This window comes from Castanea sativa, chromosome 6, assembly GCF_040712315.1.
Source record: "Castanea sativa cultivar Marrone di Chiusa Pesio chromosome 6, ASM4071231v1".
NCBI lineage: Eukaryota > Viridiplantae > Streptophyta > Magnoliopsida > Fagales > Fagaceae > Castanea > Castanea sativa.
Genome location: NC_134018.1, coordinates 16768673 through 16795563, shown reverse-complemented (window position 1 = coordinate 16795563; position 26891 = coordinate 16768673). Strand labels below are relative to the sequence as shown.

General features: G+C 34.6%; 1 protein-coding gene across 3 annotated transcripts in view; it reads right to left on the bottom strand.

Moving 5' to 3' along the window:
- Nucleotides 1-5958: 5958 nt before the first annotated feature.
- The window catches only part of LOC142641366 (B3 domain-containing transcription repressor VAL2-like), a 33568-nt gene continuing 12635 nt past the window's right edge, over nucleotides 5959-26891 (bottom strand). Inside the window, exons 4-12 of one of the 3 annotated variants that reach the window (XR_012845390.1) lie at nucleotides 19066-19177; nucleotides 18314-18605; nucleotides 18063-18162; nucleotides 17381-17555; nucleotides 16532-16605; nucleotides 10945-10993; nucleotides 10685-10806; nucleotides 6153-6239; nucleotides 5959-6064 (exon numbers count right to left, since the gene is read on the bottom strand). Coding sequence is in view for 2 of the 3 variants with exons in the window: in XM_075815785.1 (XP_075671900.1) it covers nucleotides 10970-10993; nucleotides 16532-16605; nucleotides 17381-17555; nucleotides 18063-18162; nucleotides 18314-18605; nucleotides 19066-19177 (777 nt within the window). In the remaining variant the exon portion in view is untranslated. Of the gene's footprint in view, nucleotides 6065-6152; nucleotides 6240-10468; nucleotides 10807-10944; nucleotides 10994-16531; nucleotides 16606-17380; nucleotides 17556-18062; nucleotides 18163-18313; nucleotides 18606-19065; nucleotides 19178-26891 lie in introns of those variants that run through there. The other 2 variants (XM_075815786.1, XM_075815785.1) reach the window with 2 other exon arrangements.

Below are 26891 nucleotides of genomic sequence, written 5' to 3'. Positions count from 1 at the left end.
TTTAATTCTTTTTAACAACCAATAGCCACACTCACAGTTATCTTAGGATAACCTTTCTTCTAAAAAGAATTGTGCAACTAACCCCTAAAATTATTGTCAACATAGTAGTCAAATTTTTGTATCATGTATTCTATGATAAATAAATACTTCATAAAATTTATAGAAAAATAAAAGATATACATATATAAATTGGAATTTATCATAAACTTAGATCATTTTTAATTAATAACTAATTGGAAAAATATATCACTTATGTAACAACCTCACCCCAACTATGTAAATATTGTTTGCTTTGGGGCCCATATCCCTCACGGTTTTGTTTTCCCCCCCTCAAGCACACAAAAATGGGGGAAAAAACCTCTTACAAAAGAGCTCAACAAAATGCTGCCAAATTATAACTTCTCTCTCATGTGTCCTCTTCATGGACTCCCACCATTCTAATGCATCACCTTTTAAAGGATAACTCGTTGCTCATCACTAACCTCCATTGCCCTAAAGAGCCTTTCCAACTCCTTAAGCTAGTTGCCAGCCTCTATTGGATCCTTTGTACCCTTGAAGGTAGGACGGTCAAGCTTTCTAAACTTCTCTAGAACACTAGTCGAATTGGTGGCTCCTACTTGATGTTACACTATATTGGTTAAGCCACCAATGGCTTCAATAATAGCTTGAAGATTAGTGGTTGCCTCAGCATTCTATTGACAATTCCAGTGTTCCTCCTTGGTGGAGCCATCTCTCTAAGAAATACAACAAGGTATCATAAGTACAGATTCTAAATATCCATGAAGGACAAAACCAAACACACAAATAGTACAACAACCATTCCTACACGCTCCAAAAAAACACTATGACAGGTCAAATAATTCTAACACTAAAATTTCCTCACGATCACACTCTTGTTACAAAATAATCTCAAGATTTAACCTCTAAGTCTTGCAAAAGGGGGGTCTTGCAATTCATGGAATCTCACATCACCTAGGGAAGCACATGAGGATGTGTTATAAGGAGTGATCTCCCTTAAATGTGTAGAGGCCTTTTTCCCCACTACTGTGCGCTTTAGGGGGAGAACAAAACTGTGAGGGGTATGGGCCTCAAAGCAAATAATATCTACATAGTTGGAGTGGGGTCATTACAACTTATGCAATAGAATTTTAAAAGAGTAACTAAATAAATAAAATTGAAAATATTATATCTATATTCAAATCGATCAAACTCAAAACTCAAAAATGATAAATACATGACATATGAGCTAGAATAAAATTTTAGCTCTCATCATATTTATCATCATACCAAATCAACTACATCTCCATAGTCTGAGTCAATATCATCATCATCTTGCTAAATCATATCATCATCGACATCTTCTACTTCATAATCATCTCTAGCATTTACTATCTCCTCGTATTATTCTATTTCAATAACTTTTTCTTTAACTTTTATCTTGGCATTCAATTTTCTTGGACCAATAAAAAAAATAAAAATAAAAGTTACAATAGCATAGAAAATAAATTGGCAAACATTTGTAAGAAATAAATCCAAAAGTTCAAAATATAAAAAATAAAAAATAAAAAACACACACACACACACAACAACAACGACGGGGCTTCGGGGAGTGGAGAGACTAAGGGGGAAAAAGTGAAGTGTCCAATGGATGTTTCAAATTTCATAGGGATAAAGAGTTGGAGAAAAAATTTATAGACATGTTTTTGTCCCTGGACTCAACCAAATAGCCTAAGGAGACGTTTGGTTTGCTATGATGTTTCATTGATATGATACATATTACGGAGATGAGACATTAAGGTGTTTGGTTAATTTTATTTTTTCTAACATTACCATAATCTAAGATTACAAAATATGTCACGTCATCTTAATCTCATTACCTTCCTAAACAATATAATGTTGTATTCTTGTATTGAGATTACATTAATGTAATATTACAATAATGTAACATTATGTTGTAATGTAACATCAAGCAAATCAAACTCTCCATAAGGATTTTGTGTTAAAAATAAGTTCAACAACCTATTGGCCAGAAGTTAAAGCAAAATTTTTAGCAAAAACTCAATTTAAACCCAATGCCTATGTATTGTTTGATACATACAATTCACATGATACAATATGATTCATACAATATGTAATTTTTTGTACTATTCATGAGCATGGCCAATATATTGGAGGGAAAGAAAACTTGGTCACCTCCAAACTCTTACTCTTTTTTCTTCTTAGGAGATATTATTAAGAGGCCTTCCAGAAACACAACAAAATTTCACAACACCTCTCAATTTTCCTATCACCTCAAACATGGACCATTATTATAAATAAATAAATTGCATGTTGTGGTTGACCCAGGTATGAGGTAGCATGCAAATTAGGAGATGTGAAATTGTTGTGACCCTTTTATTATCAAAGCACAGGACTGAGGTCACAAAACAAGAAACACCAACACCAAACAAATCTAAATTACAAAGAAATTATACTGGGGGAGACCCATAGATGACAATCTGCATGCTGGGAACACCCTTTCAGCCACAAAACTAAAAGTGAATCCAATTGCCCTTAAAATCCCACCAAACAGTTTTCAGAACTATTCCTAATGACACTACCTGCACCAGCTTGTCTGGGTTTACTCAAGGAGGAGCCATCCATATCAAGTTTAAGCTACTCTTCATAGGATTTCTCGCATTTAACAATATTTTCAGTTTGGGGGAAAATCAGAGGACCCTTGGTGGGCACAGTCAAAAAATTCTACTGCTTTATAAAAGCAGAACTCAAGAACTCTTACTCCTTTTGTGGCCAACTGAAGGTATAGGAAGCATGCCCCTACCACAATTGTCATCCAATGTGGCAGCTAGTTCTCATAAGCAAACAGACTTCAAAAAAAAATTTAATGCGTAGTGTAGTATAATGGAGAATAAAATTTTCCCTAATCCAAATGAAGATAAAGAAGTAGAGGCATCAGCTTCTGTGCCTATAATTGACACCCAAAAACCAAGTTTAATGCCTCACACCTTTGTTCTTAGAAAAGCCGTTGTCCTCAAAATTCCTCCATCTAAAGGTGAAAACAATTTCTTCCATCTACAAGGGGCCTTTATAACAAACAACACAGTCCTACAGCAATACATAATCACAAATAAATGTGATCTCTGAAGGAAGACGCTGGTTCAATTCATCCAAATGTTCTTGATGTTCTCAACATACAAAGCTTTTTATGAATAGTATAATCATTTTGCTCCTAGGGAGCTGATTTTATCATGAACCTCTCTCAACATCCAAAAAATGGCTCCAATTAGATATAGATGCTGACCTGAAGAAATTGAGTAATAGATCATATCCTAAATCCACAAAATTCTGAATCTTTATGGCAATTGCAAAATGAAATGCAATTCTATTAAATGTGTGCTAACATATTAACCAGTCCATGTTCTTTAATTTTTAGGGAGCTACATACAACTAAACAGAAAATAAGTTACAAGGAGTTACCAGTTCCAGTTTTAGATGAAAAAAATAATAATAATAATAATTTGGCATTGAGATAGGAGTGATGAAACAGAAACTAATTTCAATCTCACTTACTGATCATCTCCACAATCAATTATCACCTTAACCACACTCATTGACCACTGCCATCGATACTAAAGAATGCTCTGTGTTTATACTACATATTAAGTTCCACAAAGTACATTTTGTTAACAGACCTCATTATAGTTTTCTATGCTGACTGGAAATCAATTCAATCATGTCAAATTAAAATCTCATAGTAAGTGGAATGGAAAAGTAGAAAAGAAGAAACTTTGGCATACCTGACCTTGATACAAAAGAACTGAAAGAGGACGTAGTACCAATTACTTAATGCAATGTTAGTAACGAGTAGCTTGAAACCCATTGCACATAACAAGCCAGTGATTTTGTGTTTGTCGACAATAACATGCCACTAACACATAACAGACTGAAATAACTATTGAAAGGAAAAAGAAATATAAATGAGTACTGATGCTAAAATGAGGATGGTACCATAAAGATAAATCTTATTATTATTTTCCTGTTAGGATGAATTATTTCTTGATGAGGCTTGTTCAAGTATGATACCAACCAGAGGAAGGAATTACGAAACTCCCAAAGAATGGCTTAGGCAACCAAGTTTATAAATGACATGTTTGAAAATCTGTGGCTTACCTTCCAGCATAATGTTTATGGCCACCATGGTGGGAAGTCCTTATTTATCGATCACAGCAGAATTCAACAAGATCCTCTGTTTAATGCCATTTCTAGCTTTTGCCGAGTCCATGCCCTGTAACATGAATATCACCACACTTCATAGGAGGATTCATAGATGACCCCAAAATTTTGGGACTACGGTTTTGTTGTTGTTGTTGTTCAAAGGAGAATCATCTATCCGGTTCCCTTTGAGTCTTACAAGACTAGATATAAGCATCTAAAGAGCAAAAGTCAAAATATAATATATTATGAGTACAATACCTATAAAGAAAAAAAGTAATATTATGATGACAATAATTCTTCAAATTACTATCTGAAAGACAAAGAAAATCAAAATATAATAATATTATGAGGACAATAACTATAAAGAAAAAGGCAAATATTATGAGGACAATAATTCTTCAAATTATTATCAGAAAGATAAAGAAAGGCATAGAAGAAAAAGAAAAAGAGAGAGAGAAACTATCACCACAAGAAATGTTGGTTATATATATAGCAAATATTATGTCTACACATTAAAATTGGAAGATAATTGTTACTTTCAAATACTTTAGAAAGAAAATAACACATGTTTGCTCAAGTCTAGCATGTAATTTTGAAATTAACAACTTAAGGCTTCAAAGAAAGTAAAGACCAAAGGTAAAAAATTACAAATAAATTGCATATACCACCACAAATCAAGATTTGGAGTGAAAAGTCTCTTCTTTATATTATCTTCAGATATTTCATTGACCCAAACACAAGCCATAAGCACATTTTTCCAAAATGCTAAAAGGAAATCATTCTTTTCATCAAGGATGTGGACATCTGATTTTAGTGATGAAAACGAGACTGTTCTAAGAAAAATAGTCTGAAGTCTGAACAGTTCAAAAACTTTGATATATTTTGCAGTCAAAAGAATATCAACATGTTAGGGTGGTAGAAATTGTACTTAGTCTTGAATTCAATGTTTACCCAGTTGTGTCTACAAACAAAATAAGCTAATTTCTTCACAGATTAATAAAATTACACAAAACTCCAAAAAATTATAGATGTGCTGTGTAATTCGCTAAAAGCATTTATATCAACTTGTGGAAAAATTCCAATCTATTTTAACATAAAAACCTACTTTTTCTATTTTACATACTTAATTTTCAAAACACCTTACATCAGATTTTCTATTTTGCCCTACATTTCCTTAAAATATCAATTTTCTTGATTTTTAAAAATTGTTTCTCTTTCTTCACACAAAAATATCATCATCCACTCTCTTCCTTTCCTTGAGATACATAAAGAAAGAATAAAAAACTAAATGCAAAATAAATAGTGCTAGTATAAATTACATGGCAATTGTAGCAACCATGTATTTTTACACAACTTTGCATGGCCTAATGTGGGTAAATTTTGGGTTTAATTGGCTAAAATGCGGTACGTTTTCTATTATACATGCTCTAATACGAGTACTCTAAGTGGTAAGGTAGAGGAGGGCAAAAAATGAGCCTTCCAAGCAACAAGAACATTATTACAGCTTCACAGACCATATCTCTATATTACAAATAAGGTCCAATTACAATTGGAAGAGGCTGCTCCCCACACAGCCCCTTGGGGGGGGGGGGGGAGAAGCTGGGAGGGTTAGAGCCTATCAAGAGGAAATGTCTTTGTTGGTACATATTCATGAAAAGAAATTTTGAAACCAAATAATACTTTTTAAGTTTTAACTAAACCAGAGCCTTGACTTTTTCTTTACTTAGCTTTTTCTTTATGATGGAGTTGACCAACCAGAAGGTACACAAGGGATATGGCTTTTGCGCCAATGTAACTCAAACAGCAGGATTTTTTTTTCTTTAATAAGTAACTCAAAGAGCAGGAATACCTGACCAATTGGCACAAAAGCAGGTGTTAGCTCACCCTTGAAACGAAATACTTCTTTTTAGAAAATAATAATAATAATAATCTCATACCAAACCATTTAACTGTCAACTATTAGGGCAAGCCTTGAAATTCTCAGTTTCCTGGCAAAGCTTTCAAGACAACAGCAGCTAATTTAGCTGTTAAGAAGAGACAAATTCAAGTTATTATAATATGCAGGGAAGACAGCCAATAAATATGGTAACAGACCACTAGGGATTTTTGGGTAACATACCTCCATGGATTTTTACTACACTACATGTTTATACTTTTTCCATATAATTATGTGCAAGACTATGGGTTTAGATATGTAATGATTTTGTTTGTTCATTTTTTTCTTTAATGATTAACCTTTTGATAATATCCAAATGATACTAGAGGACCACAATTATTAAAATGAGTTCTTGTAATCCTGAAGCAAGGAAAAGCACAGTGCTAAAGGGTAGGTGCAAGGACCAGGCAGTGAAAAAGTTGGAACATGGAAGGGAGAGCAGTTTGGGACTGCTCTTTAACTTTTAGACTAATTAAAAGATGAAAGAAGGGGCAAATACTTCTACAAAATCCCACAATTTAAAAATCCAAAAGATCTGTTACTATATTTAAAATTAGATACATCTTAGTCAAGAATAAAAGACTTATTGGATGTTGTAGCTCTTCTTGCATTTGATTCTCAACCAAAAAAAACTCATGCATTTGAAAAAACATCCAGAGTAATGACAAGTATAGCATAGTCTCTAGTCATCCAGAGTACAACTTTTTTAGAAGAAATTTTATTCTATCCTCCCAGCTAATCTTTTTTCTTTTTTCTTTTTTTCCTTTTTTGGCCTAACTTGAAAATTCTACAACAACAAAAAAAAGGGAAAAATAATAGACATAATTGACATATTGAGAAAACAAAAAATTATGTTTTCAACAAGGTCTAAAGAATCGAAGACCAGATCTAACATCATTCCAGCTTTTTCTTTCCAATATATATCCAATTATTAACTTTGTCTTTTTGTACATTTGTCTTTTTACATATGAGAGAGAGAGAGACAGAGAGAGAGAATTTCAATTTAGAGTTAGTACTACAAATTCTTTATTACAAACATGGCAACTTGGCAGTGTCATGCTCTGTACTTCGCCCACCAATTCCACCAGGATAGGGTAGAGGAAAGGGAGGGGAGACTAATGATGATTTATATAACTCATTGGTAAAAAAGAGATATATTATGAAAACACCAACATATTATCAAAAAAGTAAAAAATATCCATTGACTCATCTGTTTATGTCTTGTCATTCATTCCTTCTATTTCTTTTCAATAAATGTTTGATGCTTTACCAAGTCTTTAATGCTTTTGTCTTTTATAGAGAGAGAGAGAGAGAGAGAGAGAGAGAAATGTTACAGTACCAAGTTTTTTACAAAATTTTGGTCAAAAAGTGCTTGGCAACTTATGTGGCAATTCATGTTAGTCATTTTTAATGTGGTATCCCACTTAGTAATTCCTAAGGCCTCTTAATATCCATGAGGTCCTGGATTCAAAACCTCTAACCAACATCTTAGGGCTAACTCCAAGGAATCCCTTCCTGTAATAACTTACTGTATATGGGACGGGAGACTACAGACACTCGAGAGAATAGCCAGATGCTCAAAGAGCTCTGAATACCCTAATTCTCCAAAAAAATGTGGTAACCCACTTGCACTACTTTCTACAAGCCAAATGCATGGCAATAGGATAGCCTATAACATGCGATGCAACTACTTAGTAAACAAGATTTGTAAAATGTTTAGGAAAATAGCATTCTCCTTCAATTTATTAAGGAAAGCTATAGTTAGAAGTAACAATATTTCTTTCTTTCTTTCTTTCTTATTTCTCTTTTTCTTATTTGATAGGTATATAAGGAACAATCTTAATCATAGAAAATTCTAAATACTAAAACATAGGACTTCTCAACATTGATAATGTATAAATATTGGCACCTAGAGGCTTCTCAGGTCTTCAAATAGGACATTGTACTAAAACCATAAGCACATCAGAGTGCTACCTGCACATGTTACTTGGAAGAAAAGGTAGCAAGCTGTAGTAGAGTTATCGGATTGTACGAGTTACCTTAGCCCCAAGCCATACCTTTTAATGATATTGGAAAATAGAAATTTAATTAAATAAGTCTCAAACTAATAATTAATACAAGCAATCAACTTGCTTTCTTGGTTTAAAGAAGTTATCTGAGTATACATTTATATGCATAGAATAAATATTCCAACAACCCAACAGCGCCTTAAACTGTGTAAGTGCTTTCTCTTTGCCTTCAAGAGTCATGTCCATAAGGTGTGAATTTAAACTTTAGGCTGACTATTTACCTAAATAAAACTAACATCCTTTTACCCAACTATGTAAAAGATAATACAACAAACAGTCAAACACAACCTAGGTGTTGCTACATACATTTATATGTCATTGTAAGTTCCTGTTTATTCCATTGGAAGGATAAAATGAAGCGGTTGACAAAATTTCTGAGAAACTCAAGTGCTGGGAACTAGAATCTTGGGAGAATTGAGTTGATTACTCCATTGAGCTTTTCGCTAAGGTGTCAAGAAAACAATAAGAAGCAGGGATAGTAATTTAAGCACTGGGTGATTTCATCCATCTGCTTATGGCTAATCATGGCAATGAAACCTTCCTGCTTTGCCTCTTTCATACATTATTGATCTCTTCAAGACTTTCATTTGGGACATGTAATAACATAAAATATCTTTGCAATGCAGAACTTCAAATGGACAAACACTTTATTAGGCACATAAGGCTAAGATTGTTGACCACTTTACTTCCATCTTTTGGGCTAGAATAGTCAACTGGCTTTGAATTGATCTGGTTATATGCCATTCTCATTTATGAGCTACTGTATAATATATCATATGAAAAATAGAAAGGAAACAATTAAATTGACATAAAATTATTTATTTTTGGATTTTTGATAATATGGTAATCAACTAATTATTCAGAGAACAGATATGTTTTAAGATCTACTGCAGATTTCTTTTTTCCACACACACACACATATATATAAGTGACACTACTAGATGATTTTGTGCCAAGTACTTAGTAACAATGTTCCAAAATTTATTTGTCAAAAAAAAAAAAAACAATGTTCCAAAATCTGAAAAATTCTTGAGAACTTTACTCTCTTCAATTTTCATACTTCCTCACGTTTTTTCTTCTTTAGCCATGATGTCAATAATTTCATAAACCTATACACAATACAACACTAAGAAATATAGATTGGATTTAATGGCAGTTTGAGATTAAGAACACAAATGAATAAAGAGGGAGTGGTTATTTTGAAGTAAAGTCTTTTTATTCAATCTTATCTGACAAAGGTAATCACCCCTTCCCTTGGAAATAATTTGGAAGGTGAAGCTCCTACTTTCACTCGGATAGCAACAAAGGGGAGGATTCTAACTTTGGATAATTTGAGGAAGAGAAAAAATTGTGGTGTTAACAGGTGTTGTATTTGTAAAAATGATTGGGAATTGGTGGACCACCTGCTCATTCACTGTCCTTTTGCCTCTGATTTATGGTCCTTTGTATTTAGCTTGTATAGTATCTGCTGGGTTATGCCTAAGCAAGTGGTTGAGTTGCTTGCTTGTTGGCTTAGACATGTTGGGCGACATAGGACGGCATACATTTGGGGTGTTATTCTGCAGTTTATTATGCAGAAAATATAGAGAGAACGGAACAACAGAATCTTTGATGCGGAGGAGCGTTCTATCATTGAGTTGAAGCAAATTTTCTTCTGTCTTTATTTAAATGGAGGACTGCTTTGAGTGGTCTTGACATACCCTCTGTTTTAGATTTCTTAGATTTATGTAATTTTGGGTAGACTTTTGCTTTCCTTGTACACTTCCTGTGTACCAAGGAATTTGCTGTTTCCTTTTTCTTTTTCTTTTTTCATATTTTCAATAAAGTATTTATTTACCAATCAAAATAAATAAAAAATAACGGGCACCAAGAGGGAAGTAGTAATGGCTAGACGTATAGTGAGAGCAGAGATAAACTACCGGTAGTCCAAAAAGCTTAAGCTAATACGAAATAGTGAATCTAATCACCTTACAACATTTTTGGGTTAGGGGATCATTTCAATTTATCAGTTCTAGTTTTCAATGACCCAATTTTTCAATTGGCATCCCTAATCCAAGTTTTTTACAAATCAACTTAAGGTTCCATGACAAAAGAACCCCTAAATTTCAAAATCTCCCAAACAGTAATCACAGCATTGTGAGGAGCATTATATAGCAAATGAGTAACCTGAACAAAATATGTAAACAACTTTGCTAGGATTTTTAGTTCATGCTATAAGATTATGCTGTTCAATGCAAGAATGAAGTATCCAGTTGAGTTGCAACTATTGTAGATTATATTTTACTTCACCACATCTATTCAAATTACTACCATTTCAAAAAGAAATATACAAATGCAACTTTATATATGGAAACAATTTGGGGAACTACATATTAGTTTATGTTACTTTGTAAATTTTGCAAGCATGACAAATAAAATTATAGTAAATAGGGCCTAAGAGAGACAGAAGGCATCAGAGACACACTGACACTCTTGGTTGACTGAGTACAGAATCTGCACAAATAGCTTCAAGAGCATCCAAAGAAAGCACAAAGTTCACACCAGTCTTGGATGATAATATCTTGCTTTGGAATATTGCTTTGAAATCTGGAAAGGAGCAAAAACAATTTGGACGACGTAATAATTTTTAGTAAAAAAATTTCAAATCAATGGAATAAAACTATAGATAGACATAATATTAAACATATCTGTACAAAATGTTGAATACTCAGAGAAGCCATTTACCCAGTGTGTTCTGAGACTCAAAACTCTATCCAGTTGCTGATGGTGGTTCCTGCAGATGAAAAGATATCACATATCCCCACTCTGCTATAGCTCACTCATTAGATAAGAACTAAGGAGCAAAATGAATATGACAGCGTCAAGCACATATAATGGCAACTGATTAAAAGACTAAAAACAGAGTAACAGGCAGTAAAATTCATGAACCTATTACTTAATTTCTACTTCCCCAGAGGTTGGAGTGACACCCAAAGTGCGGACTGAGCAAAACAGCATGTTATGTTTTCTATATGCCAAAGATATTATTGCTGCATATAATCCCTGAAAGAACAATATGAGGACCCCTCGGAATTTGAGTTTTGTCAAGTCCAGTGCAAGCTTAAAGAGTGCCCGTTAGAGAAATAGAGAGATGATAACCCTTGTGTTGTATGGGTAATACTTGTCTAAAAGGATCTGGAGGATTCTAGTGATGATGTGTCCCTACCAATTGTCCTACCAGTTGTCTTCAAGAATATGCCCTATCCTACTGTAAGAGGGCTGTGAACTAAGATTTTTCCAGCTCCTCATTCTTGTAAACATTATTCCTTCAACATGGTATCAAAGCATCTTTTAAATAACGCAAGATACGGCAAATAGCTTCATAGTGAGTTTGATGAGGAGCATCCGTATACTGACTAACCCCACCAACCATATAAGTAATATCAGGATGAGTAACAGTAAGTTAAATCAACTTCCTAACCAACCATCACCAACATCGGGAAAAAGATCACTTTTCCTGCCATCAAGTTCAACAATAGAGTTCACAAGAGTGTCAACAGGTCGAGCAACCAAGAGACCAGTCTCAGATAGGAGATCAAGCATGTATTTTCTTTGAGACAAAGAGATAACTTGCGAAGAAAGAGCAATTTCAATCCCGAAAAAATAACAAAAAAGTATCAAGGTCCTTTGTATGAATTGTTGACCCAAATAACCTTTTCAATTAGCAGTACCATTGGGGTCACTGCCTGAGATAATAATGTCATCTACAATTCTACATAAACAATCAAGACAATAATGACAATGGTGGAGTGATGAATAAAGGAAAAATGATCAAGAGTAGAACGTTTACCCAAGTACAACAACATTGAACCGATCAAACAATGCAGGATGAGATGGCTTTAGGCTGTACAAGGCCTCTTGCAAGCAACACATAAGGTGTTCACTACAGGCAATAATACATCCCAAGGCTGAACCATATACACTTCCTCCTTAAGTCTTCCTAGTATGAAGACATACTTTATACCAAGGCATTATGTAGGCGTGGTTTAGAGTCTATATGTTCCAAGCTAGATTTGTATGACATATATGCTCCACCTTGAAGGGGAGTGTTAAAGACTTAGAGAGACAATATTATGGGCTGTACTCTTGTTTTGTATGGGTGGTACTCTTCTAGAAGGGTCTAGAAGAATCTAGTGATGATTTTTCCCTACCAGATGTGTCCTTCAAGCATATTCACTATCCTAATGTAACCACCTTTTCCTATTTAAGCAATGAATGGTAAGAGGGCTGTGAACTAACATTTTCCCCAAATCCTCATTCTTAAAAATATTATTCCTTTAACAGTGCCCAAAGCAAGCCAGGCATGTTGCTATTTTTACAGCCTTGGGGATTCTGAACAAGATTTCACATCATTGTGAGAGCTATCAATGCAATATTGTCTGATATAAAAATTTTCAGAGAGAAACTGAATCACTCTCATTCTTCCCTTTGCCTTTCTCTCTCTACTTCTTAATTCTCTTATTTTGTTTTAAAAAACAGAAACTAAATTATACCATGAAGCTTCTCCAGTTTTACTAGTTTACTTCCAAAAATGGCAGTGAGTCAAATAACCAACAGTAACCAAAATCTTTTTTTTTTCCTTTTAATTTTCTTTCATTTTTACTTTTTCTATTATTCTGTTCCTGTTCAAAAGAAAAAATACATCCCACACATATAGGAGTCTAACAAAATCATGCTATTTATGTAATTGCAGACTATCTACTAAATACATAGCCAAAAATACATTTCATCTTTATGAAGATCAATTTTACTTTGCCTAGCCCTAAGGAAAATCGTGAGGGTTCCTTCTAAGCTGATAGAATTTGAACATTATTTTAATTTTTGGAGAACTAATATGCCAACAATATCTTGTACCGAGAAAAGGGATGAACCAGAGGCAAGGAAAGATTTCAAACTCCTGCTCTGTTACCAAATAAGTGAGTAGAGAAATAAAAGAGAAAATATGAAATGGAGGAGCCGAATTTCTGATACAATCCCTAGTCCCTATATTCCACATATGTTGGAGAGTTTGTTACAAGGAATGGAGAATAATCTTTACAATCCAGCTGGTGTACAGACCTCATCAGTGACACCTCACAACTTGGGATATTCTAGACTCTTTTAGAAGAGTACCATACACTCTTCTAGAACTACACATTATTACTACTCATAGCATACCAGTTCTCTATCACTAATTGCCAATGTGCTCTAGCTCTATACTACATCCCTCATGCATACTTACCACATAAGAATGAACAGGAAATAAAGCACCAGGCCTAGATGGTTTCATAATGGCATTTTTTCACAAGTGCTGGAGGGTGGTGGAAGGGGATGTTTAGGCTTTCTTTTCTGACTTCCAGAGACACAGTGTTTTTAAAAGATCACTTGATGCCTCTTTCCCTGCCTTAATCCCAAAGAAGCACAATGCTGTGAATATGAAGGACTTCTGGCTTATTAGCCTATTAGGTAGCTTGTAGAAGCTGTTGGCCAAAGTTTTGGCTAATAGATTGCGGGAGGTCTTGGAAAATCACATTTCTGAATCTCAAAATTCTATTGTTGGTGAACGGCAGATTTTGGATTCAATTCTTATTGCTAATGAGTGCTTAGATAGCAGATTGAAGAGAACTATAGTAAACTGGATATAGAAAAGGCTTATGATCATGTGAGTTGGGAAATTTTTTTATTTGTTGGAAAGGATGGGTTTCTGGGAGAGATGGAGGAGCTGGATGAAGTTTTGTGTATCCACTGCTCAATTTTCTGTTCTGGATAATGGTTCTCTTGCTGGATATTTTGGTAGCTCTCGTGGTTTGAGACAGGGAGATCCTTTGTCACATCTCTTATTTTTGTTGGTCATGGAAGTGTTGAGTAGACTATTGAAGAAAACTGAGGAGGGAGGTTTCATTCATTGCTTTCATGTGGGGGTGAGTATTTCACATCTTTTGTTTGCGGATGATTTCATTCTATTTTGTGATGCTTCTAGAGAGCAGTTGGTATAAAACAGGCTGGTTTTAATCTGTTTTGAAGCTCTTACTGGCTTGAAAGGTAACATGGGAAAACATGAATTAGTACCTGTTGGGGATGTAAGCAATTTGGCTGCACTAGCTAATATTCTCTGCTGCAATATTTGGCAGTTTGCCGATGACATATTTGGGAACGCCTTTAGGTGCACACTATAAGGATATCTCGGTTTGTAATCCTATTTTGGAGAAGGTGGAACGGAAATTGTTGGGCTGGAAGAGACTTTATCTGTCTAAGGGGAGTAGACTTACATTATTAAAGTCCAATCACTCAAGCCCTCCCCATACTTTCTATCGTTATTCACCATTCTTAAGTCTGCGGCTGATAGATTAGAAAGAATTCAAAGAAATTTCTTATGGGGATCTTCGGAGGAGTTTAGATATTCCTTGGTGGCTTGGGATAAGGTTTGCTCAATCATTGAGACAGGGGGTTTAGGGATTAGGAGGTTTGTGAATTTAAAAAAAGGTTTGCTTGGTATGTGGTTATGGCGGTTTGGGCATGAAGTTTCCCATTGTGGCAGCAAATGATCATCTCTAAATATGGGGAGGATGGGGGGGTTGGTGTATGAAAGTTGGTAGAGGAACTCATGGGTGTAGCTTATGACAGAATATGCAGGCAGGTTGGGATAGATTCTCTTTGCAAGTGGCTTTCATTGTTGAAGAGGGCAACCGTATACAGTTTTGGCATGACTGTTGAGCTGGAGACCTCTATCTAAAATTACTATTCCCTGATCTCTTTGAGTGTTCAATGGAGAGGGATGTTTTTATTTTGATGTATGTTCTCTCAACCAGATGGAGAGGCAAGGAGTTGGAACCTGAGGTTTTACAGCAGGAGCCTAGCGGGGGAGGGGTGGATAAGATGAGATGGTATCTCAAGGGTAATGGCATTTTTCTAACCCGGTTTTTTTACAGGGAGATTTAGGGTGCTACTACTGTCCCTTTTCCTTGAAAAGGCATTTGGTCCGTGAAGGTTCCCAAGAAGGTGTCATTCTTTTTGTGGACAACAACATTGGGAAAGATTCTTACTTTGGATAACCTCACAAAGAGAGGTTTTTCATTGGTTAATTGGTGTTGAATGTGCTGAAGTAATGCGGAAATGGTGGATCACCTTTTAATCCATTTGTGACACTGTGCTTATGCTTTGTGAGGAGATGTTTTTCAGATGTTTGGAATTCAGTGGGTTATGCCAGGGAATGTTGCTTCTTCTGATAAGTAAATAGTTTCATTGAGATATAAAAGAAGAAGTACAAATAAAAAACAGGCACACAGGCAGTGTGCTAAAGAATCAGCAGAAAATATAAACTAACTAGCAAAGAAGTACAAAAATCAATTAAATCATGCAAAGAATCCAAAGTAGAAAAACCTGAAGCATTTTCCCACTCAAACAGAGTCTAAAAGAAAGAAAGCATCAAATCTTGAATTGATCTTTCATTCCCTTCAAAGGTACACACATTCCTTTCCCTCCAAATACCCCACATGAGGCAATGAGGGATCATACTCCAAATCACCATACTTCTGTTTCTGTTGAACTTACCAGACCAGCTAGCTAGAAGCTCCACAACACCACGCGCATGACCCAATGAACCCCTAATAGAGAACATGCCATATTCCACAACTCTCGAGCTACAAGGTAGTGTATGAGCAAGTGATCAATAGTCTCCCCATTCTGCTTACACATACAACACCAATGTACCACAAACACTTGCCACCTCCTCAAATTATCAACAGTCAAAATTTTCCCTAGCAACACAGTCCAAAATGAAGAAACTAACCTAGAGAAATTGGTTTGGTAAACATGACTCAGATATTTGGAACATGGTACTGGCTTGTTTGATGTGCCATATCTAGAAGGAGCATAATAAATGTACTTTTGAAGACATGTAGAGCTCCTTGGATCAATTGAAAACTTTGCTCGCTCATACTCTTTTTGATTGGTCACAGATTTGGGGTTTCACACATTGTTCTTCTATTTTACTGTTTCAAGTTTCTCTTAGATTTTCCTTTAAAGCTTCTATACTTTTTTGACATTCTGTGCTTATCATCGCAAACATAAAGTATATTTGATTTTTAATAAAATTGCATTACTTATCCAAAAATATATAAATAAATAAACTGGCCACCAAAACGTATATTTGATTTCAATAAAATTGCATTACATACTTCATCCAGCACTATATTCTATTTCACTAACTACAATATGCATGAATGGGGCAATCTAGCAATATGTTTGATCTCATATATTAATTATCAAAATTAGGTCATTTAGCATGTAGTACCTTCGGAGGCGGTTTAACATTCTTTTTTGTTGCAATGAGAAACTTTCCTTCTGGTTCTATCCGATGAAATATTACTGAAAAGGAAAAACAAAAACAAAAACAGAAAAGCACCAATTCTAGTTATATTTGACTTTGAGTATAACTCATTTGCTACATACATAGGAAGTAAACAAATAAACCCCACACTGCTTAGCACAATGATAAACAAATAACTACACCTCTCACAAACATTGCAGGCAACATGCCTAGCTTAGAGATAGAAAAATATCCAGGAAAATAAAGAAAGGTAAAAATATAAGTTTTGCCATGAACTGTGTTAGATTCCAATTTGGTCCTTGAACTATCAATTGGTTCAGCTAGACCTTGAAATTTCAAAAACACCTCAAAGTTACCATTACACTACCTTATTGTTAATATTCAAATGACAATTGCTAATGTGGTAAAAGCTTTTTCTACGCATCCTTATAATGCTTATATGGCACATCAAGCCACATGCTGGTCTTAGTGTCGTACACAATCAGAACAGATGGAGACAAATTAAGGTTTATGGAAAAGGAACTTGATGCTGAAATCATAGAGAAAATAATTTATGTAATTTTGAAGGATTAAAAGCAATAGAAAAGTCAAGGTGTTTAAATAGGCATACAAGTTACTACTTGATGGTGATTATTAAGTAGCCTACACCAAAGTTAATAAGAAAGTGACAAAAGAATCAATCAACCAATTGTTCCAAAAGTAAAAAAGAAAAAGAAAATAGGCCCTCACTCAATGCATACTTATCATAATTCAGAAATAAAAATGAAAAACCAAAAAAGACTGGCCAAATTATCTCCAATTTAATTCCTTTACCTTTGTCACCTGCTTGCCACTGCATTAAGGTCATGTATTCTTTAAGCCCTTCTAGAACATACATCTTGCTGTTACAATTGACCCAAAAACGAAGGTTAAATTCCCATTCCTTTCTCTGTGTATCCTGGAATACAATGGGGAATCCATGTGCCTCTGTAACCTTTGGAAAATAAGCCTGTTTCATTGTGAGTGTCAATAAACACAAAAAATAAAATAAAATAAAATAAAAAATAATCCAAGGACAAATATGTAAATATAGTCAAGCCCTTTTCTGATGAGATCTTAAAGCCCCCAACTGATCATTGACCTTGCAGCTTCATTTCAAAGCAACACTTAAAGGGATTCTCCCACCCACCACTGTGTGAAGGGTTTTGATTTACAAAAAAGAAACTTTATCTTCTCAGTATTTGCAATTATCATCATCATCATAATAATAATAATATATGCGATCGCAGCAGCAAAGAAAGTGTAAACAATGATGCAATAATAGTTCTCAATGCATTATATCATGCACAATTTTTAGAATGAATCCCAAGGAAATTCACAAAGTCCTTAAGCTTTGTTGGAGAGCACCTTTTATAAGGCAGTTGGAGCCATGCACATTATAAATTTTAGTACATTGCCAGACTAACGAGAGTTATTATTAAATTTAAATCTTAAATTGGGAAGGATAAGGACTTACCTCTGCACTTTTCTTTGGTATCACCAGGCGAGCCATTTTGGGATCAGCATCACTAGGAGTCAAAAATTTCTCAAATAAAGGAATGACAGCAGAGTTTAAGCTTAGATATGGTCAAGGACTGATGCATAATAACTATGCCCATCTTATTGACATCGGAAAGTAGTGTTACTTCTACAACTATGAATTACAATATATCTGATAATTTCTTCCACTGAACATCTAAGAAACCAAGATGAAAAATTATAGGATACGGTCTGAAGATTTCCTGAACCTCATCATCACTTTCTTCAGACAAGTTTTGAGAATATGAACAGGTTTTTCCAGAGGAATCCCCTTCAGATGTTTCACTGTCTATTAGAGTTTCACAAGATGTATCTCCTTCATTTGATGAATCTGTGCTGAACTGTTCTGTAAAGTGAGCTAGAGAATCTTGTTTTTGAGATGGAGAGATACGTACAAGCGGTTTAACATTTGTCTCCTGAGGTAATTCATGACACACTGGAGAACCAAGTGATGCAGTTGGATCTTCCCCACAGTCAATTCCTACAACAGACGTAGCCAGGCTATGCTAAACACAGTAATCACTCCTCCCATTCCACATGATCAATCATTTTACTTACAACAGCAGACAAGCCATCACTTTGTTTAGTTAAGAAGAAAATAATGGAGGAAGATTTATAAATTATCCATTGTCTAGTTTATTAAGGAAAGTTTTAATTGTTTTAATTCAGGCCCATCATGTCTGGTTGAATTTGAAGTACTGAAAAATAATAAAAAGTAGATTCTAACTGGTATCTTGCCTTTTTTTTCCCCAATAAAATTTTCCTCTTCTTTCCTTACATAAGGAGGAAAAAAAAAATTTTATTTTTTCCTACACGATATTTTAATTCAAGAACTATAGAAGCAATATTATTTAATATATCTCATAAAACAAAAGTTTAATGATGCCTGACATTGAACATGTGAATCTTATATCCCATAGTTAGGGAAGATGGATAATCACCAGTCATGACTTTGTCAGAGGGATCCCCCAATTTCTGCTTCTGCAAAATCTCAGGAGTAGTATTAAAGGATGGGTCTTGATTTGGGGCCTGAGATGGGTCTTGATCTGGGGCCTGAAAAAGAATAGGGTTGATGTAAAATTGTAGATCACTAACTTTTGTGACTGAGGAAAAGATTAAGCAAACTGCTGGACAGAAAACATCCAAGAATAACCAACTAGAACTTCAAAGGTAGTGGTTATAGTAATGGTGGAATCATAGATAACAGTCCATGGAAATCATAATTACAAACTGTTAGCTCCTGCTCTAATACCATGTCAAATTATCAATTATCCCAAAAGTTTAAGCTTTTAGGAGATAAAAAATTTAATCATTTAACCACATATTTCTAACACCAACATTTTCCATTCATACTTAAATGAACCAGTCTGCTCAACTCCCCTTGCTGAAAGTACTCATTAACAAGGCTTTAGAGAGTCTGTTAAATTATGCACTTTCGCTTTTATCTAAAACCAAAAGGAAAAAAAATATATAATTGAAGAAGGAAGGAATAAAAGAGAAGCTCCTGGGGAAAAAGAGACGAAGTATGAGGTATAGCGTCTAAATGTAATGGATTTCAGGTGAATCCACAGAACTTACCTCAGCAAAGAAAATGCATTACGATAAAGTATCTGAATTACCGACCCAATCTAAACAAAATGTACAGAAGACTGAGCAAGGACTTTTCCAAACTGAAACATTGAGCACTTAACAGATGCTTCCAATAGAGGGCTAAAACCAAGCTTGAAAGTATGTGAACCAGACATGGTTAACAATTCACAAAAACTTGATGTTTAAGTAGCCCATACTGAATTTGTTTTTAGAATTCATGTAGCATGTAAAAAATCTTACTTTTATATCCAGGATGTGAAAGAACAGATAATTAATTTGACTGATATTTTAATTTTGTAAAGATGTCTGCAATGCTAGAACAACTCTCAGTATATCATTGGTATCCTTTGTCGGTGTACATACAATGTTATGCCTACTGAATAGTGAATACAAACTGATGCATAGCATATGGAACGAGAACTTTTAACAAACACTTGATCATCTGAAGTAAAACACTATAAGGAAGCCTAAACATCCATAGTTTGATTATGTGAACTTTTATCAAACACTTTATCATCCATAGTTGATATAGTTGCAGTTTTGTGCATTGAACTTGAGTAATTTCTTACATTAAGTCTTTTAATTTTTATGTCATAAGTCATGTGATATAGGGCACATGTTCTTGTGGTGGGTTTAGGATTAGGAGAAGATGTGGATCTAGTATTTTAAATTGTTGAAGAAGATGGCAATTTTGACATTTGTTTGTTCTATAATGAATTGAGAGGCTCCTTCTCCGTCATTTTCCCTTGGGAAAGTATTTGGAAAGTTAAGGCTCCTTGGCGAGTTTCTTTTCTTATTTGAACTGTAGTTTGGGATAAGATTCTTACAGGTGATGATTTGAGGCGTAGAGGTTTTGATTTTGTTGATTGGTATGTTATGTGTCGTTGTTATGAGGAGACAATGGATCATCTACATTGATAGAAGGCCCATCAGTTGTGGAGCTTTGCTTTTAAATCTTTTGGGGTTTCGTGGTTTTTACCAAGAATGGTGGTAGATATTCTCTTTGATTGGTGGAATTGATTGGGGAAGCACTTGTCAAGTATTTGGAATTTAGTTCCATTGTGCTTAATTTGGTGTCTATGGAAGGAGCATCAGATATTCTCTTCAATTGGTGGAATTAATTGGGGAAGCACTTGTCAAGTATTTGGAATTTAGTTCCATTGTGCTTAATGTGGTGTATATGGAAGGAGCATAATTAGCAAACTTTGAGGACATGGATGGATCGGGGGACCAGCAGCTTGCTTTTTTTAGTGGTTCTTTGTTTGACCAGTCTCGAGCTTAGGGACTAGCATCTCATTATTCTTCTCTCCTTGTTCCTTAGTTCTCTCTTTGTTTTAATTAATTTCTTCTTTGTTCTTTTTTCTTTTCATTGTACTTTTTTGGACTGCATTGTGCTCTTTGCATAAGGTAGCTTGTTATATATACATATTTCTTACTCATCAAAAACAAAATTGTTAAATAAAGGGTCATAGGTTGTGATAGGACTAAAAAGGTAATTTGATGAGGTATTTGATGAATATTTGGTAGAATAAAGTATGAAGGTTTTAGGAATTTGATAGGAAAAAAAAGGGGCTTGCTTTAGGGTTCTAAGGAAAAAGAAAAAGAATGAATTTTATTGTGTTTAAACGGTACCAAAAGAAAGAGAAGAAGAGAATGAGAGACAACATCGCATGAAGGCCAACATAACACAATTCTCAAAACACTCGATATTTTCATTAACCAACTTCATCTCATCTTTGAGTACTAAGCACAAATATATATATAAGCACTTTTTCCTTGTACTACTAGTGTAACACCCCAAGTTAAAAATAAAAATAAATAAATAAATAAAAAGAGAGAGAGAGAGAGAGAGAGAGAGAGATGATGTGGTCAGATTTTTAGAGACCCATGCGACCCCCAAACATTCACAAATATCTCCCTCCCTCTTTGACCTGCCAGCACTCCCTTTCACTGTATTCTCTTTTCTTTTTCTTTTTCACTCGAGAAAAAGTGTAAAACCCACCAAAAAGATTAGGAATTTTCACCTTAAATAATATAAATACGTAAGCCTTGGCTTATTCCTATGGGGTTTTCCGGTAAACTTCGCCAGAAAAGATGTGGAGGTGGTGAGGAGTGGGGTGCCAGTGGGAAAGTGAGGGAGCGTAAGAGAGAAGTGTTTGTATTTGTACATCTATATTATTTGAGGTAAAAATTCCTAATCTTTTTGGTGGGTTTTAAACTTTTTCTTGAGGTTCTTTTTATCTAAGCTTTGATAATAATATTCATGTAATTTATGAGTTTTAGAAGTGATATGTGACACGTCATTCCCTGCTGCCCATGGGGAGAAAAGGTAAATCCTTAAGTGTGTGGGGGATGCTAGGCAGGACCAAGAGACCACATGCAAAAGAGGTACTACATGGCGCGTTATCCCCTGCTGCCCATGGGGGATAGGTAAATCCTTGAAAGTGTGGGTGAGGCTAGGTAGGGCCAATAGACCACATGCCAAAAGTACATATCATGCTAGTGGAATTTTTTTTCCAATTAACCTTAAATATCAAACAATTTTGTTAGTTGTCACATTTCAAAACAATTTAACAAACTAACATCTCGAGTGTCTAAAACTCAAGTTTCAAGATAAAACTCGAGTTTCTAAGTCTCGATTTGTAAGTTGTGGCATCTGACGTGGAAAAAAATCCACATGGAACTCAAGTTTTTAAGACTCGAGTACCACCATTTTATTTCCCTTCTTCTTCCTCCCATCTATTCGCGTCTATTCGTTCTTCCTCATTGTTGAAGACCAAATTATCCACCCAGTCGCTGAAGACTAGATCGTCCACCCAGCATTCTTCTCCAATCAGATCGCCCACCCAGCATCTCTTCGTTCTTCTTCGGCGCCGCAGATCTCCAACCAGATCGTCTTCCTCTTCCTCTGTTCTTCTTCAAGTCTTGCAAACCAAGTCTTCAGATTTAGCCAGTTTAATGGAATTTCCCTGACAAAAATCTACTCAGTTTTGCTTTTTAGAACTTGAGTCTGTAAAACTCAAGATCTATGTGGCTAAATTGCTCCACGGCAGCAAAAGAACTCGAGTTTGAAAGCCTCGATTTTTGTCATCGATCTCAATTTTTTAAAACTCGAGATGCTAGTTTCCAAAATTCTCTCAAACGTATGTTAACTTATTATATTTTTTCCTCTCACTATGCTAGCCTGCAAATTTCCTCCATGCTAGTGTGTTTGGGTTTCAACCTATCTGTGACGGTATGATGTCTTTGTGACATTTCCGTCTTTATGGCACCTCGGGTGAGGTTTTTGGTTTTGAAATAATATTGGATATTTTCTAGCTCACAACAAATAATATGTAGTTTCATAGTTATTTTGGGAATCTTGATACTAAATTATTTCTGTCATTCTTGTCATGTTGTTATGAAATTTATTTTGCATAATTTAAATAGAGATTCCCAAATTATAGCATGTTTTGTAAAATGATTATTATCATGAAACTTGCATTTCTCTAATTAGGCTACTTACTGGGCTTTAGCTCATTCCACCCTCTAACAATTTTTCAGATTAATTAGCTATACCTTGGATATGGAGCTTACTACATTGGTGATTATTGGAGTCTATGTTAAATTTGGAAACTTTTGCTATAAATGGTTGGTGACTCAATCTTACTATGTTCAACGAGGCCTTAATTAATTTTATTAGAGGTTGGTCACTTGAGGTTTGTTAGCCTTAGGCGTGGTAGGCCTAGAATTGATGTTAAGGTTCCTTATTCTTGGTAAGATTGTGAGTTTGTGTGATCCAATTGGAGTTTTGCAATATATTCATGTATTATGTGGAAGCATATGATTTTTTATTATCGTCCATAAATGTGTTATAGAGCTCTGACTTGTAATGTGGAGATTTTAGTATGGTTATATATTCTTATCCTATGGAAAAGAAAAGAAAAACCTCCTAATTCAAAGAAAATTAAACCCACAATATTCAAGATCTCCTTGAAAATTTCAGACTCAACTACCAAAATACCCATAATATGCTGAAATTGCTTAAATTACATATTTTCCACTAAATATAAAATTAACCATAACTTATTAAACAAAAAGCAAAATAAAAAATTGTTTTTAACACTAGGACACATATAACTAGAATTTTAAAAGCCACGTGACTTTTACTTCATTTGGAATTCACATGTGAGCCCCACAAAATAAGTCTTGAATTGGTAAATTTTTATAGTAACAAATTAATCTTCTATGGTTGCATCATTTTCCCCCATTGGGAAAAGAGTTGCCGTTAAGTTTTAGGTTATTTTTTGTAATCGTTTTTTGTTTTCTATTTTCAAAAACTTGTTTTTGGGAATATAAAGAGAAAAAAAAATCTTGTTTTTTTTAAATCAAAAACATGTTTGGTTAGTTGAAATTAAAAAAATAGTTTTTTGAAAGAAAAAAAATAGAAAATACTAAAATATATTGTTACTAGGATTTATACTCTAATACACTCATTAAATGAGATGATTCATTAAATTAAATACTTGTTTTCATTGACTTTTGAAAATTAGAAACTGAAAACAGTATTTTGCATGTCTTTAATTTCCTTCACAAATTAAGTTTTGAGAACAAGTTTTGTTTTCTGGCCATTTTGGGTTGCCAAATAAGTTTTTAGTTTCAAAAATAGAAATTTGTTTTTCGAAATAGAAAATAAAGGGAAAAAACAATTACTAAACATACCCTCAAAGTTTTCAAGTATAAGAACCTTTGAACTTGAAACTTTTTTGTTTTGATATGTAATATTATTTATTCAAAAGAAGATTACTTCATGTTCATGATGATGAACAAAGTATCTTAAAAAATTATAAATAATCATACACGAAAATGAAGTGAGTCTTGGAACTCTAAAATGGAACTAAAAGGAGTAAAACCCCATGCAAGAGACAAATCAAACAAGGTACAAATCAACAAGGACTTCAATTGATCAAGGGGTTGCTCAATATAACAATTTTTTTTCCTTCCACACTATCCACATCAAACATAATGGAGTAAGATTCCAAACATTCGAATAGTGCTTCGGTGCTTCCCAAACCAATTCCTACATCCAAATAAAAGATCTGATGCTACCAATGGCATCATCCACTAAGCCCCAAATAGCTTAAATACTTCACTCCACAAAACATAAGCAATATCACAATGGCGCAATAAATGATCCACCGTTTTCGCATTACACTGACACATACAAAACCAACCAACTAAGAAGAAACCCCCCTTTAGAAGATTGTCATTAATAAGAATCTTACCCCAAGCTACTGTCAACACAAAGAACACCCTCTTGGGGGCTTGACACCAAATAATCTTCGAAGGGAATGAATTAACATTGATACCACAAGTAGCCTTGTAATAAGAGAACATCAAACTTACCACTCCCATTCACCTCCACCACCCTAGGTACCTAAAAGTAAATATGTTATAGAAAGGAATTCACTGACCCCAACTCCAATCATGAAATTCAATGAAAACACACATTCCAAAGTAAGATGGAAAGTGTGATCTTTATCAAAGTCTCCTACCCTTGGACAGGTCTAATCTCTTCCAACCATATAATTTCCTTTCCATCTTTTCTAAAATAGGCTTCCTCACTGAGATTGACTTAAAGTGTGACCCCAAAGGCATTCCTAAATAATTCATCAGCAAGCTTCCTAATCTAAAACATAATATATCCACCAATGAAGCAATGGTATCCACCTCACCTATTGGGACCCCTTGGCTTTTACCCAAGTTAACTTTCAAACTTGTAATAGCTTCAAAGCAAATCAACACCACCCTAATATACAAAACTTGCTCCCTAGTTTCATCAAAAAATAGAATGGTGTAATCAGCAAATAATAGATGTGAGATACTTAAACCCTTAGTTGTATTAGCCCCCTCTCAAAATCTGCAAATGAAACTTCCCTCCTCTGTATTCTTTAACATCCTACTCAACACATCCATGACCAGGATAAATATAACGTCCCAACTCACATGTTCATAGGCTTTTTTGTCAAGAAAGGGAAGCCTGTGGCATTCTTTAGTGATAAGCTAAGCTGTTCCAGGTTGGGACTTTCAGCCTATGACTTGGTGCTTTATGCAGTGATGTGTGCTATCTAACATTGGAGAGAGTATTTATATCAGCGGGATTTCATTTTCTATTTAGATCTTGAAGCTTTAAAGTATCTGAATGGGCAGAGACATTTGAATCATAGTCATGGGAAATGGGAAGCTCATAGGCAGAAAACTTATTTGCAATAGTTTTCTGTTTTATTTTACATTAAAGCATAAATCAGGCACATAGAACAAGGTGACTGCTGCTTTTTAAGTATAAGGTCTCTTTTGTTATCAACTAAGCAGGTTCAGGTCGTTGGGTTTAATAGCTTTAAATATTTTCATTCTAATCCTTACTCTGGACAGATTTACAACGAGGTTTCCAATCGCAAATGTAGGCTTAAAGACTTCCATTTGCATTCCGGTTTTTTCTCTTAAAGGGGACAAGATAGTCTGTTTACAATTTTCTCTTAGAGAGAAGATCCCTTTTCAACTGCAATATAAAAAACCCTTTGCTAGGGACAAGACATTTTCATTGGTTGTGGCAAATTACTTCTAGCCTAAGCTAAAAAAGGATGTACATTGACTTCTAATTATTGTCACATCTTCCAAATGTCAAAAGGGGGGATGCTAGTTTGCACTCACCATTGCCAACTCCAACCAATTTATGGACTAATGTTAGCATGGATATTGTTCTTGCTTTGCCTCAAAACACAAAGGGGTGTTGTGGATAAATTTCCTAAATCAGCACATTTTATACCATGTCAAAGGACTATTAATGTGTCTCACATTGTCAAATTATACTTCAAAGAGATTGTTTGTTTGCATGGTGTACCAAAATCAAAAAAGTTTATAAGCACTATATGGAAGTTCATTAGGATCTGAATTGAATTTTATTACTGCCTACCATCCACAATCTGATGGGCAGACCAAAGTTACCAACAGAAATCTTGGAAATTTGATATGATGCTCTATGGGTAGAAATCCTAAGCAATGGGATCAGGTTCTCTCTCATGAAGAATTTTCTTAAAACCGATCAAGGAATGGGTCAACAAAGATGGGTCCATTTGAGTTTGTCTATGGGAAAAGTGAAAATCCTAACAGCATTTCAGATCTAATTCCTTTGCTATTG